Source organism: Cornus florida, unplaced genomic scaffold, assembly GCF_030987335.1.
Source record: "Cornus florida cultivar Cherokee Brave unplaced genomic scaffold, ASM3098733v1 CherokeeBrave_3.0.0_Hap2_Chr03, whole genome shotgun sequence".
Classification (NCBI taxonomy): domain Eukaryota; kingdom Viridiplantae; phylum Streptophyta; class Magnoliopsida; order Cornales; family Cornaceae; genus Cornus; species Cornus florida.
The window spans coordinates 13893914-13910766 of record NW_026775573.1 but is presented as its reverse complement, the minus strand read 5'-3'; the positions used below and the strand labels follow the sequence as shown (position 1 = coordinate 13910766).

Genomic DNA, 16853 nt, shown 5'->3' with positions numbered 1-16853 from the left:
GTAGCATAATTCAATTAAAAATAAAATAAAAAAAAGAAAGAAAGAAATTGGACTAAGGAAACATGACAAATTATTAATTATTTTTCTTAAAATAATTAACTGTTATAATGGCTGTTAAAAATCAAGGACACTGAAGGAGTTCTTAAGCTGCTTAATTTTTTCATCTTCCATTCCAACGCTATGGTGGATTTTCTCTCTCCTATGCGGTTGTACTCAATTTTATTTCATTAATTATACATAGCTTAAATATGATTTTATTAGCTTTCCATTTTTTGTTTTTTTGGGGAATTTTTCTTTGCTTCTTCATATGCGTTGTTTGACAGAAAGAGAAAATAAATAAATAAATTGTCTAAAGAATAATCAGTTAAGGGATAATTTTGTCCAAAAAATTTTCTGAAACAATCACTTAAACGGACATCAATTAAAACACCCCTTAGAATAGTTGAGGAAATTAAGTTTTTTTGTCAAAAATATTCTTTAGGTGAGTTTTTTGCAATCGACTAATCAAGGATAGTTATCTTCTAGGAATAAAGCAAAAGTAGATTCCAAAGTTAATTAATTAAATCTTTATAAGTACCATCATTTTGTTAACCTAAAAAACACAAGTAGCTCAAGCAAGTAGTTCATCAAGAAGAAAAGAAGAGCCATGAATATAACCTACAACCCATCCACCTCCAAATACTCCGTCAACTTCGCCGGAAAAGCCATAGCCACCACCGTCACCGACAAAGCGGCCACCGCGGACGAATGGGTACGTGAAATTCTCTCCATATATGCCAACAAGCCCACGGTGGTAGGCCTAGACATCGAATGGCGGCCCCACCCCATCCGATCGATGAGCAACAAATCAGCAACATTGCAACTCTGCATAGATGACAAGTGCTTGATCGTCCAACTCTTCTACGTGGACGAAATCCCTCAGTCCCTCAAGAGTTTCATGGCGGACTCTAACTTCACTTTCGTGGGGATTGAGGTTGGTGACGACATAGCGAAGCTGAAGAATGAGTATGGGCTGGAGTGCAGCAAGAGTGAGGACATTCGTGTGGCGGCAATGAGGCGTTGGCCGGGGAGGTTCCGCCGTCCCGGGCTGAAGGATCTGGCGTTGGAAGTGGTGGGGCTGAACATGAGGAAGCCTAGGCATGTTACCATGAGTAACTGGGAGGCTAGGGTTCTTAATGAGAACCAGGTTGAATATGCTTGCATTGATGCTTACGCTTCTTATAGGATTGGTTACAAGCTGCTCATGGAAAATTAATTGGCTTTAATTAATATCTCTGTTTCGTGCGTGAAATTTACTGTTTGTGATCGGTGATCGTTAGTGTGTGTTTTGAGTTATGTACTAATGGGCTGCATTAAAGTTTATATAATATGAATATTATGGTACTTGAATTTGAAGTTTTTATATGTATGTTTGGCTGAATATTTGTTTCCATGCTAATTTGAGAGAGGAATTTTTCGAAATGAGTTTTCAGAAAATAATTGTGAGAAATTATTAACGAGGCAAATTTTTTATATTCAGTTCTCGTAAAATAAAAATTATTCTAAAGAATTTTGGCTAGCTACCATTTAGCACGGTGATAACATATGCATGTTCAGTGACAGAGCTAATGTAAGGCCGGGGGCACGTAAAATTTTGTTAATTATTTAACAAATATAATAAAAAAATGTTAAAATTTAAATTAAGTTATCACAAGAAATAAGGAAAAAAAACTATAGTTAATAAAAAAAAATATTTATTTATATATTACTTCCTATTATTATTAAGGAAGATACGAAATAGCTATGACCCTATAGAGTAAGTATCCAGAATTCAAGAAATATAATGAAGAGACTTAGAATTAATAATTGGCACTTGAAACTCTAAAAATGGCTCATGGCAAGTGCCTATAATAATTACTAGGAGCAATTTAAAATGCAATGAAGATTGAGTCACCAGAATTATTAAATGGAGCTTGAAAAACTAAGAACATCTCCAATTGTATGTTAAAATTTTTTGTCTAAGATATATATTACTGTTGATGATCAAGTCATTAGTGTTTGTTTGGAATTACGTATTAATTGGATGCATTAAAGTTTCTGTGTCTCGCTTACAAATGGTATTTACATTAGGCCAAGATTTGAGTAGGTGATTCTGATTTTGTAATTACCAATTATTTTTGCATTTAGAATTGAACCACATCAGCGGTAAATAGGAACACGGATAGCAAATCTTGTCCTTTACATTATTTTTTCAAGAAAATAAGGGAAATGAATTTTTTTACCGGAAAATTACTTTCTATAATCACTCAATTTTTTCATAAAGTTTTTCTATAAAAAAATATATAAATAATTGATTCCTTAATTTTTTTGAGTTCTTGATAATTTCTCATAATTTCTTTTTTTTTTTTAAATTTTCATTCTGATGAAGTATAATACTGATAAAATATTCATTTCCCTTTCATAACTTTGTTTTACTTCACGTTTTACTATTAACAAAACAATTATATATATATATATATATATATATATATTGCATTCCTTTCATTACATTTTCTTTCTTGCGCTTTTTACCTTTTAAGTTTCATCTAATTAAAGGGAGCCTCCATAAAGTCCAATTTACCCTTATTCCAAGTGATGCCAAAATTTAGATTACATTTTTTTGGATATAACTTATGTAACACAAAATAAGTGTAGAAGTGAGTCACAGTGATATCAGAAGTAAGAACGTGCCTTTTAGTACCATCAATTTACAAAAATGAGAATGATGTGACTTAAAATGTTACCCATTAACAATTTTTGAATTTGCTTTTAAAATGATGTGACTTAAAATATTATAACTTATCGAATTGTAAAATAGGTTTATGTAATTAATAGAAGCTTTACTCAGATTATTCTTAGAACGTACTTCCATAAATTTTTATCCTGTTTTTGACGTGTAAAGTACCGTACAAATATATGAGATGTATTATCTCATCCAAAATGTATATTTATGAAGAAGTTTGAACTGAATTCTAAATCCAAACTAAAAATAAATTACTTCAAAAGGAAATAAATTAATTGTGTTTAAGTACAAGTCTGATCCAAATCGAGTCTTATCTTATTATTTTTAGATTCATCTGAATTATTAATTAATTATCCAAAAAAGAATTATTAATTCATGAATTATATAAATTAAATACATTAATCTTGACTCTTGATTTACACGTGTAAGTTCAAGTTGCACTATTCCATGACATATGTCACACATCTAGAACAAGACAATTTATTTAAAAAAGACAACTGAAAAAACCAAAGGCATCAAGCAAAATTTAAACAAAAAAAGACAAAGATTTAAAGAGTTCTCCTCAGTACGGCGTCGTTTCTTCCGGACTATAGAATTTAGAACTCTATTCAGGACATTCATCGCCGTCCCCTTCTCTCTCTCTCTCTCTCTCTCTCTCCAATTGGAAACGATCAAGCAGGTATATTCATTTCGATGGCTAACAACTCTCATCTGGGTATTACCAATTTACGTGAATTTGGTAAATTTTGTGTGTGTGTGTGTGTGTAGATATATATTGATGATTTCATTACCAATATCTATTGCTTTCTAAGCTAATTTTCTGATCGACTTTATATTGTGCGCATTTTTCTCTCAATGATTTGCTTCTTCTTTTTTTTCATTCTGGGATTTTTATGCTCTGACTTTTTAAAGTCTGAATTTTACACAACAAATAATTGCAGTAGCCACAATAATTTTAGTTTGTAATGTTGATCCCTCATTGGTGGTTCTATTTTATGTTTTTTTTTCTCTCTCTCTTTTAATATGTGGATTGTTAAAATTGAACCTTGGTTCTCTGTGTTAGAGGGTTGTAAAATCATTCAGAATTTGGATATTGTTTCAGTTTGTATTTTTATATAGTACTAATTTTTATTTTTAATCTTTGAAAGCAGGATACTTTTGGGAGCTCAAATACCTCAATGTATATGTATTTTGAAATTTGAAGAAAGTGGAGGTAAAAGTTAGCTTTTTCGAATTCATAATAATGAGAAGGTAATGCCCTTTTACTGTTTAGGGTAAGTTTGTGTGATGAAAAGTTGAAGTCCTCTTGGATTCAATTATGACTCAGGAGTGATAGAAAGGTGGTTTATTTATTGTGTTTGATGGTTTCTGACCACAATTGTTTGAAAAAACAGCATTTTCATTTGATCAATGTGATGGGTTAGCTGAAAGGGTTTTTGGGTTTTGCTTATACTGGGTAGAAATTTTTATTTTTGTTGATATTGAGAGGATTAAAGGGTAAGAGCAGAGATATTGAGCATGTGATGGATCGTGTAGATTCGAAAGGAAGTGATCTTGATGTTGATTTAGAAAGTGGTGGGACTACAAGTGACGAAGATGGAAGTAAAGACCTGAGTTCAAGTGATGAGCATGCAAAGAAACTGTTGGGTAGGGTTTGGAGTGGCCTTTTGGGATTAGATGGAACCACAGGGGGTGGAGATGGTTTGGCTTCATACAACAAGCTTTTAAATTCTGGTGATGTTACTGTTGCAAATATGCAAATATTATCGGACAAGTATGGACAAGATCTGACGGGTTCTGTGGGGAAGAAATTGAAGGAGAAGCGGAATAAGATGAGCTCCAAAAAGCCTCCCAAACCACCCCGCCCGCCCAGAGGTCCAGCACTGGATGCAGCTGATTTGAAGTTGGTCAGAGAAATCTCTGAGCTTGCCTTGTTAAAGCGCAAAAGGATTGAACGGATGAAGGCCTTGAAGAAAATGAAAGCAGAGAAGCCAATGTCATTTAATAGTAATCTGTTTGCAATGATTGTCACCTTTCTCTTCTGCTTTGTGATAATCTTTCAAGGTAATAATTTTTTTTAGAACATGAAAGCCATTTTTCCCCCTTGCAACAAAATTTCTTTAGTGGAATTAACATATGAAATAAGTGATTTATGTATTTTTACCAAGTTTTTCTTCAGTGCTTGAACAGCAATCGAAGCCATGGCACGTAAATATAATGCACCTATAAGTCAGTTTGGCTGATAGTAGATTCTGATTTGGAATTTATGGCTCTTTTGCTTGTTATCTTTGTTATATTACTACTATTTTCCTGTTACTTTTTCATCATAAGGAACCAGAATCGTTATAAATAGCTGACAGATATCCTGAGAAATTAATTTTTTCATTATTAGTTACAAAGGAAGATTTTCTTGCTTCTACACATATTTCTTATCCTATTACCTCTTATGTGGAGAGTAGTTGGAGCACCTTGCTTTTCTTGTTATTAGCAGGGGAATTAGTCATACAAACCCCTATGGTTCAGTTTGTGTATCCATCTTAAATAAAGCACAAGGAACTTCTCATAGCTTGCTCGGGTTGGATAAACACCCAAGGGCGAATCCAGGAATTGTCAATGGGGGGCTAGTATTGAACATAAATTTAATTACACAATTTCATAAGCAAATTTTTTTTGAATGGGTTAAAAAGGGGGGCTAATACTACTATTAAAAAAAATTTAAAAAAAAAAAAAATTAGGCTGAAAATACAATACTAAAAAAAATTTTTTTTTTGGGGGGCTCAAGCCCACCCAAGCCCCCCTCTGTGTCCGCCTGTGTAAACACCCTATCTTTTCATCTGACCTTATTACCTGATAAACTAAAACTACTTAACTGTGTTTGAGCCAAAGAAAAAAATGATTAAAACAAAATTGCACAATTGCCATCTGTATGTATATATTAAGAACTACTTTGCTTACCTGACCTTGTTAATGTTCAAACTGCCCACCTCACTGTCTGGGAGGAAATGTATCTGAAGATGTAAATGACATGAGCAGTAAAAGAGTAGTTCATCGGGAAAGAAAGAAATTTGACAGAAATGTAGTTTATCCTTTTCTCCTCCGGGGTGTTGTGAAATACTTAAGCAAATGATGAGAGGTTTGATGTACTTTATAATACAAGGAGTAATTGAAATATTTATGCAAACTACAAGTGATATGCAAGGAATTTTGCATTTGTAAAATTTGTTTCTTTCTTATTTGTTCATTTAGTAGTATTTGTTGTGCAGACTCGTGCTTATAAGATAGTGTGATGTGTTTGTTTATTGTTGACTTTCAGGTCTTTTGGGTTCTCACATATGACGCCAGTCGATGTGTTCCTTCATCAAATTGCACCAAGTACATATCTGTACAACTTTGACTCGTACTTTTCTTTCAATATATAATATTGCAGCTGTTTATTAGGTGTTGATGATGAGAAGTGCACCAGTTATTGTCTGAATAGAAGGGAGAACTGATTCTTTATTTTTCAAAAGTTAGCGTTGGGGTTTAAATCTTATCTCATCCATTCAAAAACAAAAAATGGAAGATATTTTTTTGTTTGAGCTGATACTGTAAGACCAAGACCATCCTTCCTTTACCATTGCTTCTATTCTAAAGCATATCAATAAACTAACATTTCTTATTGGCATTGGTTCTGCACTTTCAAATTTTAACTTGACCAGTTGTTTTCACATATATCTGGGGCACATCTGACATCATGTCAAATTTCTTCCTTGAATCCAAATTTCCTTACCAAAACTCGGGGGATTAAATTTGTCTTTTTAGAATATACAACTTGGTCATGCCACTATATCTTTTCTTCTTCTAGGCATATATTCTTTATATACACATATATAAGTTCTTATAGGCATATCCATTTTTGTTATAACCTTTCTTTACTTCTGCTACAATGGATTTGGCATAAATATACTAACTATCATGTGTCATTTCTCAAAGGATAATTTACACAAACCTCCCCTATGGTTTGCCATAATTACATGGACCTCCCCTCCTGTTTCGGAATTTACTTGGACCTCCCCTAAAAATGAAAATATTCTACATGAATCTCTCTTTTGTTAAAGTCAACACCAGTCAACAACATAAATTGCTGACGGCGTACAAATTTTACTAAAATTCCCATAATACCCTTGTCCTTACCAATTGATATATATATATATATATATATATATATATATATATATATATATCAGCTAGCACCATGATCTTCAACTTATTTAAGACATTCTTTCGTTTCCCTCACCATGAGATCCAATTGAAAAAGTTCAGTCGGCAGCAGTTATTCATGGGGCATCCATTGATGATGATATGGCAGCAGTTATTCATGGGGAGACCCTACCACCAAAACAGAAAAAGAGAAGAAAGAAACTGACTCACTGAACCATTAAACTGGCAGCAGTTATTCATGGGGAGACCCAGAACACGGCGAACTCGAGGCAACAAGAAAGAAGTTCAAACGTGCCATGATCAGTTGATTTCAGTCCAGCGAAGTGGTCGGAAATGCAATCCAACCCTAAATAAACCCAATTTCACGAAAGATCCACTTAAACAATGTTAATGAAAAATCCACTTAAAATCTTTGTGGTTCTGTCCATTTATGGATTATCTATCTTCATTTGCTATATATATATATATATGCATGTGTATATATATATATAAATCAATCTCAAATTTGATGGGTGTGGTTGAGGACACTCGTGCAGCGGTGAGATCGGTGATCTTGCGATGGTCGCGAGAGGGGCTGATTGGAATTGTTTGAGCAATTCACGTAATTGTTGACCTCTTGCCAATTGATTCTGAGTGGCTTTATCAAGATCAGAAGCGAATTGTGCAGAGATCATCCTCAATGAAATTTGTGGCAACAAGAGGGTTGGGTTTGGTTCAGCAGATCATCTTCATCGGGGGATTGATCTAGCAGCGACGACAATTGGCGACAAGGTGAATCAAAAGACCACTGGCGATAACAGGGACAAGCTCAAGCTCGCAGAGGTGAATCAAAAGACGCTGGCGATGACAGAAACATGTTTTTCGTCTTTTAGGAAAGTACATTAATTAAAAAGAAAAAATATGTATATACGACGTCACACATATGTAAAAAGCTTATTGGTAGTTTAGTAATTTCAGATGCCAACGTAAAGGTATTTTAGTAATTTAGACAGGTCCGTTAGTGTATTTAACGGTCCGTCACACATAAAGGAGGTCCGTGTAGGATATTTTCAAAATTAGGAGAGGTCCAAGTAATTTCCAAAACAGGAGAGGAGGTCCCTGTAATTATGGCAAACCATAAGGGAGGTTTGTGTAAATTACCCTTTCTCAAAACTTGTTTGTGTTAAGTAAATTCTATGTTGGAATTATTCTCCTAATCACTTAAATTTTATGACTGCTAAGCCATAAAATTGTTGACACAGTCCCACCACTTGTTGACATGGTCTCGGGAGGAGGCTGCTTTTGCTTCTCAATTTTCTGCATATGAGAAACTTGTGCCTTTAAATTGTCTGTGTCGTGGTTTTGTTTTGTTGAACGGTTTGTGTCCATGTCGATACTAAAGATTGTGGTCCATGTTCACAAATCAGAGCTTAATCCTTGAATAGATGAGTCTAAGCAGCATGGAAAATGGATGCCATATGTAGAGATCGTATGGCACCTATATGCCGGCATGACAAATTCTAAAAACGTTGGATACAAACACATTGATGACATGGCAATATAAAGATATGTGTACTTTTTATATCCATTTGTATTTTATATGATAACAAATATACAATTTTGTTATCATTGTGATATTGACAGTTGCATGACTCAAAAGATGAAGCTTAATATATACTGTATATAATCTTTTACGCATACACTTGCTCTATTTTCTTACCGCATCTTTCCTTTTACACCCATATTCTTTTCCTATCCTAAAAAGTGTTCATTGCATGCTAAACTTGTTTTGGCCATGTGTAAAAAAAATTATTTTATTTTGGAAGGAAAATAAATAGTCACATTCATAGCGTTTGATATGTTTCCACGTGTGTTGGAGGATTTTAGTACTCGATGTGGTGCTCCACTTAAGAAAATAGCGAGTGTCCATGCTTCATAGATGTTATTAATGTAATTGATAAATATGCTTTGTCTATTCCAGATATATGTTGAAATTTTGCTTTTCGTTACATATGTGAAATTTGGTTTCTTATGATACCCAATGGGCATTATACAAGACATATGAGGGGATGTGACTTGGAAACCGATGAACAAAATTCTGACTTCGTATAAGCGTCTCTCTCTCTCTCCCTCTACACGTGTTCTAGTAGAACTGTTCCTTACTAGCTAAGATAGAAAGCTAACAGAAAAACTCTCACTAGATTCCTTACTCTCGTACCTCACTCTTTCTTATTCATATCTTCTCTAATCTGTTCTAGGTTTTTGGCTGGGATCCCCCTCTCACCATATGAGGAGAGCCCAAGCATTGTTAACAATGACATCTAAAAGTAGAAGTGTTACTTACTAGCTAAGTTAGAAAGCTTAGAGCAAAAACTGTCACTGCATTATTTACCCTTGTAACTCACTGTTTTTCATCTCAGTTGTTGGTCTTTTTTATATGGTGAGAGGTGGATCCCTGCCCTCTTAGAACAGATTAGAGAAGATATGATAAAGAAAGAGTGAGCTACGAGACTAAGGAATGCAGTGACCATATTTATGATATTTATTTATCTAATTAGATTGATCATTAAATGAACAACCAACTGCCTATCCTGTGGGGTCTAGCTGCAAATTAATTTATTTTCATTGCTATAATGTTTAATCTTCAATTGTTGTTAGTGGATCTGATTATGTGTGGTCAAATTCATACTCCCCAATCTACATCCTACATAGCCATAGAAGAGTCCATAAGGTACTTCCAAATTTTCAGGTCATAGTTACTAGGAGGGATGAAAAAAATAGTCTGGAAATGGCAAAAGAGATTAATGAGGTTTAAAACAGCACTCTGCCAATTTTGAGTCTTCATTATTTATTTCTTGAAAACAGATTAGAATGTACAGGATGAATAGTCAAATCATCATTGTACAACAAAAGTGATAAATTGATCACAAATCCCATTAAGAGAATTTGAGATCCACTTTGATCATATGATTAACATTTGGTACAACGTAGAAATATTTCACGTTAATAATTAAAAAAGATAAATTGAATTCCACAATAATTGTCTGCATTACTTCGCCATTTGTTTCATCAGCTATTTTCGAATTTGATTCCTTCTCATATGTCCTTTTCATTTTCTGCCTTGATTAAAACTTTTTGAGAGCATTTTGATTTTGAAGTCTGTATTATTTTCTAGTTATGGTGATTCTGAATGATTCTCTTTCCTGCCTTACAAAACTCTTGTTATAGATGATAACTATTCACCATTAGGCAGGACATTGTGGTATGCTAAACATCTGATTCAGAATGTGCATTCATATATAAGCCAAGACAAAAACAATGATCACATTCTCACTCACAGCCCCTTCTTCGCATCTAGTTTTATATTAAGTTCTCGTAAGTTATAGTTGATCAAAACTTAATGTCTCAAATTTTTTTTTTTTTTTTCCTAGTTGATTACTCACACACACACCCTCAAGGAATTGTTTACACCCAAGAGGATTCGAACCTTAGACCTGATGCTTATTGAGGCACCAGGGCCAAGTTCTTACCCACTTGAGCCAACCCCTTGTGGTTAATGTCTCAAAAGTTTTAATCAAACAAAATAATTAATTTCTCACAACGTGTGGGATGCATTGCAATAATGCCCAGATAAGTCCATAGTTGCAGGTAATAACACTGTATCTTGGAGGCGAGGGTAACAAGGGGTCTCGAGTTATGAAGAGTTTGGCATGGTCTAAAAATTTGGAAGGAAATGAAAGCTACAAAATATAAATTATTTTTCATATTGTTTTCTTGTTTAGGGCATAGCACCCAGTAGTATTTTTACACACTCGATTCTCAAAATATGTTCATTATTGCAGGAATGTGCTTTAAAAATCCTTCACTCAACAGATTTCCAGTCAACAGCGTGTGGTGGTATTCAAGTTGTATACTTCAACAACCCATCCACAACTGCAAGTACAAGCAGTGGACCTAGTTCTGGGTTTCTCAAGTATGCAATATGATGTTCGTCATTCCTTTTTCGATTAATTTGCTTCCAGTAAAGTCGAGTTTTCTCTCTGGGCTTTCTGCAGTTACACACAACATGTAGATTTGGACCTAAGAGGAAGTAACCAATTTGCAGGATGAGGAATGAATTAATTTGATGTAACCTAAATTTTCTGTAGTGGAGGTTTTTAGGGTGTCACTTGAAGTTTGTATGCATTTTAAATCCCATGTGTGGGGTAATCTTTGTTAATGCTTCTGTTGAGGATTAGCCACAAACAGTTTTTGTGATCAAAACTATATTAGAGGGTTTTTTTTTTTTAAAACAAAAATTTAGAGTAAGGACTTTTGCTAATATATGAGTCTCTTCTTGTTTATATTATATTCCTTGTCTGGAATCTTTATATTTTCATGCTACTTTGTATGAGAAGGACTTCTATTTGAAGGAATCAATGGTAGAAGCAAATTGAAGCTCAATATTTTATAGAGTGTAAAGCAATTACGGTACTAATTGAAGAACAACTTGAGGCGAAAAATAAAATCACTGGACTATCTTACAAATACTGCAAGGAAGAAAAGTTCTGAAACTAAATGGAAATTCGGCGAAATACAATCCATTGAAATTGAAATGAAAAAATGGATGAAACTTGCAATTGCCATAGAGGAGTATGCAGTAGATGAGTGTTGGTGTGATAGAGATTGCAGAGAGACGACTCATAAGGGAGACATGCAAAAGGAGTACCTCGTCAAATGGGGGATTACCTCGTCACATGGAAGGGTTTTCTGACAAGCGCCACGCAAAAGACATGCAAAATTTTCCGTAGTTGTATAGAGATTAAAAGGAATGTGAAAAATTCTAAAAGAGTGATGTTATTATATTCTATTGGAAGGAAGCCACCAAAAACACCCAATCATTTCTTATCCCAGGATGTTTGAGGGTTTTGTAGAGTATTTTAAAATATTAGAGAATTTAGTTGAGATAAAATTTCACACGAAAATTAAGATAACTCGGAATTACTAGTGCAAGAATGATCTTAATGTAGTTAAATATTAGTATTTTTAAGAAAACTTTATTTTGGATCTACCAATGTTTTACTCCTACTCATCTTTTTTGTTATAAAGTATTGCAATTATTTTCCATCTACCAATGTTTTACTCTTACTCATCTTTATAGTTAAAAAGTATTGTAATTACAATTTATTAGCTTTCTCTCAAAAAAAAAATATCTCCGAAAATGAATATTGCACTTACATATTTAGACTTTTTCACAAGTAAATGCACCAAAACTATGAAACAAGTTTTTTGCCATTTATCTTTCATCAATTTGGCAACAAAAACATCCCAAGTGAGGTGAAGTGAGGTGTTGATGAGGGTGTTGACTATCAACACAAAACAAAACGGTTCCTAAACTTATCTAAAGGATCGAAAACGGCATTAAGAAAAAATAAAAAATAAAAAATCATGCATTAGATATTTCAATCTCATCCATGAAATCTTGTCAATGGGATTGTAAAGATAACACAAAAAAGGATAATTTATAGAGATAACACAAAAAAGGATAATTTATAGAGAGGTTTCATTAGTCACATTTTGCAGCAGCCCAATATTATAACATTAGTGTTAGTCCAGTGGCCGTTTAAGATTCCACAGGCTGCGCTCGAGGTCTCCAAAGCCCCAGCCTATACTTGTGAGCATATTTCAGTATCAGTTTCCTCTGCAAAAGCAAAAAAATCAGATGTTACAATTCATTCTTCAGAAAAAAGAATGTCCCTGCAACATAATAATAGCTTTACGTGATCTCTAACTAAACTCCCCAGTCCTACTCATAAGCAACTTCTCACAAGAAGCAAATATATAATATAACCTCCAATAACCCTTCAAAACACATGCTATGATCATGAACAAGAAACAATATGAGTGCACCAAAAGTAGGCCAATAAATCTAGAAGCAAAAAAATGAACTTTTTCAATTATCAAGAGAACAAAAATCTAAGAACCGAAACACAGGATGGAACATTTCCGATTGAATAGAACGACTTGTAAGACAAAGGCAGCTGGATTTGACCCTTTCAATATTACGGAAGCAAGGGTTACTTCGGCTTTTACATCTCATCCTATACATTTTGAACAGTGTCAAGATTATTTGTCATCACATCTTTAAGTTGCAATTCATCAACATAACCTCTTTTTTTCCAAGAAGATGGGAAAGAGATAAGACTCTCTTATCTAGAAAGACGCTATTCACATGACTTACTAATCACTACTAAAGGCTTTGCAAAAGATTGCCCGCTAAAGCAGGCGACCATAATCCAGGATGTCAATCACCAGCTTGGCTTTGTATCGGCATCTCTGTCTTTTTCACTCTTGGGAGACTACAAGAGGTCGGAAATAAGATTCATGCTGGGTCGGTCCTGGGCACTGAAGTTGCCACATTTTCTGAATTTCATCACACTTATAAAAGTGTACTGTAATGTTTTGGCAAAGAAACAGCTTCTCGGAAGACCCATGTCATCTGAAAGCTTATATTAAGGATAACATGAATGAATTGGTCTCCAAGCCCCATGTTAGGACACCATGAAGGATCCCAAATCTATCAAAGTAATTAGAGTATCCTAACTGCCAACCTCTCAACATATGCAATAGAACAGATCTTAAGTGGAAGTATTACAGAGAAACCATATGGTCAGTGTGAATTGAGCTCCCTCTAAAAGCAAGCACCGGAACTACTAACAGCAACATTTTCAAAACTTGAATTTGAATGGAATTAACAACAACAGTACCAAGATTACATCCTACAGGACCATTTCAGCTCTGAATACATTAAGGCAACCATGGGACATGGCATAACTCAACATATAACTTGATATTTCTGTGACAACCAATATCTAAGTTATGGAGCACGTGAGAATATTTCATGTTAACCTTCTTATAAGCTAGAGCAATTGAATTGCATCAAAATCTTTTCTTTTCTTTTCTTTTCTTTTCTTTTTTCATTTTTTTACCAAGAATTGCATCAAAATCTTAGAGAGTGTATTTCGCTATATGATATCAGATTTTGCCATATTATAGTTCCTTTCATCTTTTAGTCATAAAAAAAGAGTCATTTTTAGATGTAGATGCAAGCAACTACTTCACAACCAACAGACTGAAAGGGATAAAAATCATTTAGTGAATATAATCACAATTCAATAGCAATTAAAAGATGAATTCTACTCTATCAATATAAATCCTTCTCCTAGCAAATAGAAATATTCTTGACAATCAAATGATCTTATTTCTTTCTACAACTTCACAAGTCATTTTGAAAGGTTAACTAGTTAAACATCTAACCATCCGCCAGCCTCGCTTAAGAAATACTTAAAATAAAAAATTAAATTAAATCTTCTTTAATCCACCAACACAAATATTTTAAATCCAAATATAACCATAATTTTTACACCATGTCTCAAATCCATTTTAAAAATTCCACCACCGAATCAATTTTCAAAGTGACTCCAGTTGAAGTATCAATGCACAACATGAACAAAACAAGACAATAAAATTCTTCTTAACTACATTGAATTGCAATATCCAGCTTAAAAGGCAATATGGTGGAGCTATAGAAATTCAATAAGCTCCAAATAACACCACCAAAATAGCAACCATTAGGACTCAAATCAACACAAACCCATAATATCAAATATGACACTATATCAACTGAAATCAAATTTTCCCTAAACTGCTATTTGCTTAAATTTATTGAATTTTTTTTAAACCCATTAAGAAATAGATAGAAAAAGAAATAAAAATTGATTCATAAGATCAAAAGATAGAAAATTGATTACATGTTTACATGGGATGCCCAACTTCTTGAGCTTGAGAGTGCGTGAGAAAAGCAGCTTCTGGAAGTCACCAATCTCAGTTTCGAGCTTTTCAACATAGGTTTCGACCCCTTTTCCCACTCCATTCAAAAATTCTGGTATTCCAACTTTCACTGTAACAGTATCAAACAAACCCTCTTGAGAGTTTCATCAGAATCACCAAAAAAAAAACCCATATATATATATAAGCCCTAAGGGAATAAATTACCTATGTAAGGATTGGGTTTGGAAGAAAAACTTGCGAACGGATTGGGTTTGGAAGAAAAACTTGCGAACCCAGGAACCAAATTGGAAGGTTTTTCGAGTGTTCTGTGAAAGGACATGATTTGCCTCAATGCCATTTTCGATCTGAGTCGATGGAACAACAATATCCGTCTCAATAGATCCCTCACCTGTTTCGCTTCTTCAGTATATGCCAACGAACGAGGGCAGTAATCCTCTCCATGGCACCTCTCATTGGAGGGTGTTCATGGCAGATGCAACGGCTGGGATGAAGTCACGTCAGCCTACTTCGCCATGTCATTGCCTTGTCAGCTATGACGAAGTGCCAGCAGTAACTTTGAAACCTTACTTTTTTTTACCATGTACGAATACTACAAACAATATACATACTTACCATATACGAATATAATATACCAAAACCATCCTCACCACCAGTCCTCCTCCACCACCATCGCAACCGCCGGCAACACCACTGCACCACCACAAATTAGCAACTATTCCCTTCATTCATCACAAGAAAATCATGAAGATGAGAAACAAAGGTAAAGTATACCTATCTCCATCTTCTTCATTCGTGCCCTCTCACTCGGCGGCAAACAGAAATGCTTCTCTGTGTTGAAGCTCCTCCCCACTACGATTCTCGCTCTAGCTTCGATTCTCTCTCTGGAGGACCGGGAAGTCCTGGCCTACATAATTACTAGGTCAATGATGATGTCCGCCTCAAACCCGTCTTCGATCGGCGCCGACGACAAGAAGAAGAAATCAACCAAGAAATCCGACGCCCACAAGCCTCCGGTCTTCGATTGTAGTTGTTTCGACTGCTACACGAGCTACTGGTTCCAGTGGGACTCGTCGCCGAACCGTGAGCTCATCCACTAAGCGATTGAGGCCTTCGAGGAACACTTGGCCAACGGCGAAAAGTCCAAGAAGAGAGAGAAATTGGGTCGCCAGTCCATCGAAAAGACAGCCGATGTGCCTGACGCAACCGCGCCGGAGATTGAGAAGAGTTCTTCCTCTTCTGTGGGTTCGCCGTAAAAAGACTCTTCCCCGTCGGAAAAGGCTGAGAAGACGGTGGATGGAGCCGGAGATCTTGCCTTGGACGAGGTTGGTGTCGAAGTGATAGAGGCAGAAGGTGAGGTAAGGGAAGGTTGTGAGGATGGTGTAGCGGAGGTCGGCGCGGCGGTGGGCAGCGAAGAAGTGGAAGACAATGTTCTTTGGGCAGGAAAAGTCTGTACAGATACATAGGGTACTATTATTTACATACGTGGTAAATACTATATGTACATACCTGCTATGTCACCTATGCCATGTCAGCAATGGACACCCTCCAGTGAGAGGGTGTCCGGAGACGATTTTCAACAAACAACATTGTTTGTTACTACAATGTATCCACGGCAGCTCACGATTCCACCAGGTTGTGGGTCCCATCGGACTTGGCAAGAATGACAAATTGCTTAAACTTTTTCTTACAAGGTAAAAACCAATTGAATTTTTTTTTTTTTTTTTTCCGAGAAATCGACAAACAATGTTCAATTGTTTTTTTCTTAACCGTTAATCTTTACATTTGTCACAGTAATTGATACCAAAAATCAATGGTTTTTATTTTTGAACAATATTGAATAACATACATTCGATTGGTGAAGTGTCTAGTTGGTGTAGGTTATTTTGAAATTTTTTTTAAAAATTATTTACACAATTAATTACCACTCACACTCAACCTTTTCACTCTAAGATTAAAAGAGATGTTATTCAAAACTAATATTTTTACATAATGAGTAATGCTATTAAGAAAATTTCCATGACAAGAGTAATAAGCACTTCAAAAAGGTATTAAATAATTTATTTGAATTTTGAAAAATATTATA

General features: G+C 34.8%; 3 protein-coding genes across 7 annotated transcripts; 2 read left to right on the top strand and 1 right to left on the bottom strand.

The window, feature by feature from the left end:
- Window positions 1–596: 596 nt before the first annotated feature.
- Window positions 597–1404, top strand: LOC132299575 (3'-5' exonuclease-like). Its single transcript, XM_059796293.1, has one exon. It carries the CDS (start codon window positions 647–649, stop codon window positions 1253–1255), a length of 609 nt encoding a protein of 202 aa, XP_059652276.1. The 5' UTR covers window positions 597–646; the 3' UTR covers window positions 1256–1404.
- Window positions 1405–3336: 1932 nt separating this feature from the next.
- LOC132299574 (uncharacterized) lies at window positions 3337–11288 on the top strand. 3 transcript variants are annotated; one of them, XM_059796290.1, is made up of 4 exons: window positions 3337–3440; window positions 3913–4825; window positions 6075–6133; window positions 10783–11288. In XM_059796290.1, exons 2-3 carry the CDS (start codon window positions 4285–4287, stop codon window positions 6095–6097), a joined length of 564 nt encoding a protein of 187 aa, XP_059652273.1. In that variant the 5' UTR covers window positions 3337–3440; window positions 3913–4284; the 3' UTR covers window positions 6098–6133; window positions 10783–11288. The 3 variants fall into 3 exon arrangements, with proteins under 3 accessions (XP_059652273.1, XP_059652274.1, XP_059652275.1); XM_059796291.1 differs by having other exon boundaries at window positions 3337–3476; XM_059796292.1 differs by lacking the exon at window positions 3337–3440 and adding an exon at window positions 3445–3500.
- Window positions 11289–12353: 1065 nt separating this feature from the next.
- On the bottom strand, window positions 12354–16297 carry LOC132299573 (uncharacterized). 3 transcript variants are annotated; one of them, XR_009480146.1, is made up of 5 exons: window positions 15542–16297; window positions 15383–15460; window positions 14975–15272; window positions 14731–14879; window positions 12354–12620 (listed from the first exon to the last, which is right to left on the bottom strand). XR_009480146.1 is itself a non-coding variant. In XM_059796288.1 (5 exons), exons 2-5 carry the CDS (start codon window positions 15105–15107, stop codon window positions 12543–12545), a joined length of 330 nt encoding a protein of 109 aa, XP_059652271.1. In that variant the 5' UTR covers window positions 15108–15460; window positions 15542–16241; the 3' UTR covers window positions 12354–12542. The 3 variants fall into 3 exon arrangements, 2 of the variants coding, with proteins under 2 accessions (XP_059652271.1, XP_059652270.1); XM_059796288.1 differs by having other exon boundaries at window positions 14975–15012; window positions 15043–15460; window positions 15542–16241; XM_059796287.1 differs by having other exon boundaries at window positions 14975–15460; window positions 15542–16226.
- Between the last annotated feature and the right edge of the window lie 556 nt (window positions 16298–16853).